This window comes from Etheostoma cragini, unplaced genomic scaffold (assembly GCF_013103735.1).
Source record: "Etheostoma cragini isolate CJK2018 unplaced genomic scaffold, CSU_Ecrag_1.0 ScbMSFa_3471, whole genome shotgun sequence".
NCBI classification, from domain to species: Eukaryota; Metazoa; Chordata; class Actinopteri; order Perciformes; family Percidae; genus Etheostoma; species Etheostoma cragini.
The window spans coordinates 1-890 of NW_023267743.1; the positions used below are offsets into that span (position 1 = coordinate 1).

The 890-nt window shown below is 52.2% G+C and overlaps 1 protein-coding gene across 1 annotated transcript in view; it reads right to left on the reverse strand.

Moving 5' to 3' along the window:
* Positions 1-148: 148 nt before the first annotated feature.
* The window catches only part of ctc1 (CTS telomere maintenance complex component 1), a gene marked incomplete at its 3' end in the record, with an annotated part of 2,027 nt that continues 1,285 nt past the window's right edge, over positions 149-890 (reverse strand). Inside the window, exons 4-5 of the mRNA XM_034865974.1 lie at positions 596-743; positions 149-429 (exon numbers count right to left, since the gene is read on the reverse strand). Coding sequence (XP_034721865.1) covers positions 149-429; positions 596-743 — 429 coding nt within the window. The remainder of the gene's footprint in view (positions 430-595; positions 744-890) is intronic.

Consider the following 890-nt stretch of genomic DNA (forward strand, 5'->3'; position numbering starts at 1 on the left):
TTTATTGAGATCAGAGATCCGCCCAGTACCTTAAATGTATCCGTTGTACTTTTCCTTTGCAGTTGTGTTACACGTTGATGATGCGTGTTTATTAAGACGTTCTAATGCAGTGGATTACTGAGTGTACATAACATAACACATCTGTTACCTGAGGCTGTCTCCGGCCTGGGGGACAGAGGACAGAGTCCTGAGGCTGTCACCGGCCTGGGGGACAGAGGACAGAGTCCTGAGGCTGTCTCCGGCCTGGGGGACAGAGGACAGAGTCCTGCAGGACCAGGACAGAGCGGTGTTGACCTGAGACCGGGACAGACTGCATCCATCAGGAGGCAGCAGGGAGCTGAGAGACACTGAGGACCAACACTCGGTCTCCAGAGACGTCTGGACATCTGAGACACTGACGTACTGGGGCACCGCTGGGTCCACGCAGTACTGCAGAGACACAGAGACACTGTACTGCAGAGACACAGAGACACTGTACTGCTGAGACACAGAGACACTGTACTGCAGAGACACAGAGACACAGCACTGCAGAGACACAGAGACACTTGTTGCTCCTATTATCGGGACTGTAGAGCCAACAGGAAGTAGTATTTACCTCTGTCAGAGGACAGGTGTGTGGTTCGTCCAACATCTCTGAGTAGATGTCTCTCCGTCCTCCTCCTTGTCCTTGTCTCCACACACACTCCATCAGTTTCCATGACAACACACACACACACTGCTGCTTCAACACACTGGGAACCAGACTGACAGAGACAGACAGTTAGAGAGACAGACAGTTAGAGAGACCTGTCCAGGTGTCTGTTACCTGTCCAGGTGTCAGTTACCTGTCCAAGTGAACGTTACCTGTCCAGGTGTGTGTTACCTGTCCAGGTGAGCATTACCTGTCCAGG